The sequence below is a fragment of the Oncorhynchus nerka genome, linkage group LG15, assembly GCF_034236695.1.
Source record: "Oncorhynchus nerka isolate Pitt River linkage group LG15, Oner_Uvic_2.0, whole genome shotgun sequence".
NCBI classification, from domain to species: Eukaryota; Metazoa; Chordata; class Actinopteri; order Salmoniformes; family Salmonidae; genus Oncorhynchus; species Oncorhynchus nerka.
Window position 1 is genome coordinate 11,056,685 of NC_088410.1, and position 705 is coordinate 11,057,389.

A 705-nucleotide genomic window follows, 5' to 3' on the forward strand; every position below is an offset into this window, starting at 1 on the left:
TTTTAAGGATCTGAGGACCCATGCCAAATCTTTCCAGTCTCCTGAGGAGGACTAGGCTTTTCCGTGCCCTCTTCACGACTGTCTTGATGTGCTTGGACCATGTTAGTTTGTTGGTGATGTGGACACCAAGGAACTTGAAGCTCTCAACATGCTCTACAGCAGCCCCGTCGATGAGAATGGGGGCGTGCTCGGTCCTCCTTGTCCTGTAGTCCACAATCAACTCCTTTGTCTTGAAGGAGAGGTGGTTGTCCTGGCACCACATGACCAGGTCTCTGCCCTCCTCCCAATTGTCTGTCACATCGTTGTCGGTGATCAGGCCTACCACTGTTGTGTTATCGGCAAACTTAATGATGGTGTTGGAGTCGTGCCTGGCCGTGCAGTCATGAGTGAACAGGGAGTACAGGAGGGGATTGATCACGCACCCCTGAGGGGCTCCTGTGTTGAGGATCAGCGTGGCGGATGTGTTGTTACCTACCCTTACCACCTGGGGGAAGCCCATCAGGAAGTCCAGGATCCAGTTGCAGAGGGAGGTGTTTAGTTCCAAGGTCCTAAGCTTAGTGATGAGCTTTGAGGGCACTGTGGTGCTGAACGTTGAGCTGTAGTCAATGAATAGCATTCTCACATAGGTGTTCCTTTTGTCCAGGTGGGAAAGGGCAGTGTTGAGTGCAATAGAGATTGCATCACCTGTGGATCTGTTGGGGCGGT

The 705-nt window shown here is 52.2% G+C and overlaps 1 protein-coding gene across 1 annotated transcript in view; it reads right to left on the minus strand.

The window, feature by feature from the left end:
- The window catches only part of LOC115123496 (collagen alpha-1(XI) chain-like), a 119,323-nt gene extending 119,061 nt beyond the window's left edge, over positions 1-262 (minus strand). The window contains 1 exon segment of the mRNA XM_065002191.1: positions 1-262. This exon segment is cut by the window's left edge and continues 1 nt beyond it. Within this exon segment, the coding sequence (XP_064858263.1) occupies positions 1-262 (262 nt within the window).
- Positions 263-705: the final 443 nt, after the last annotated feature.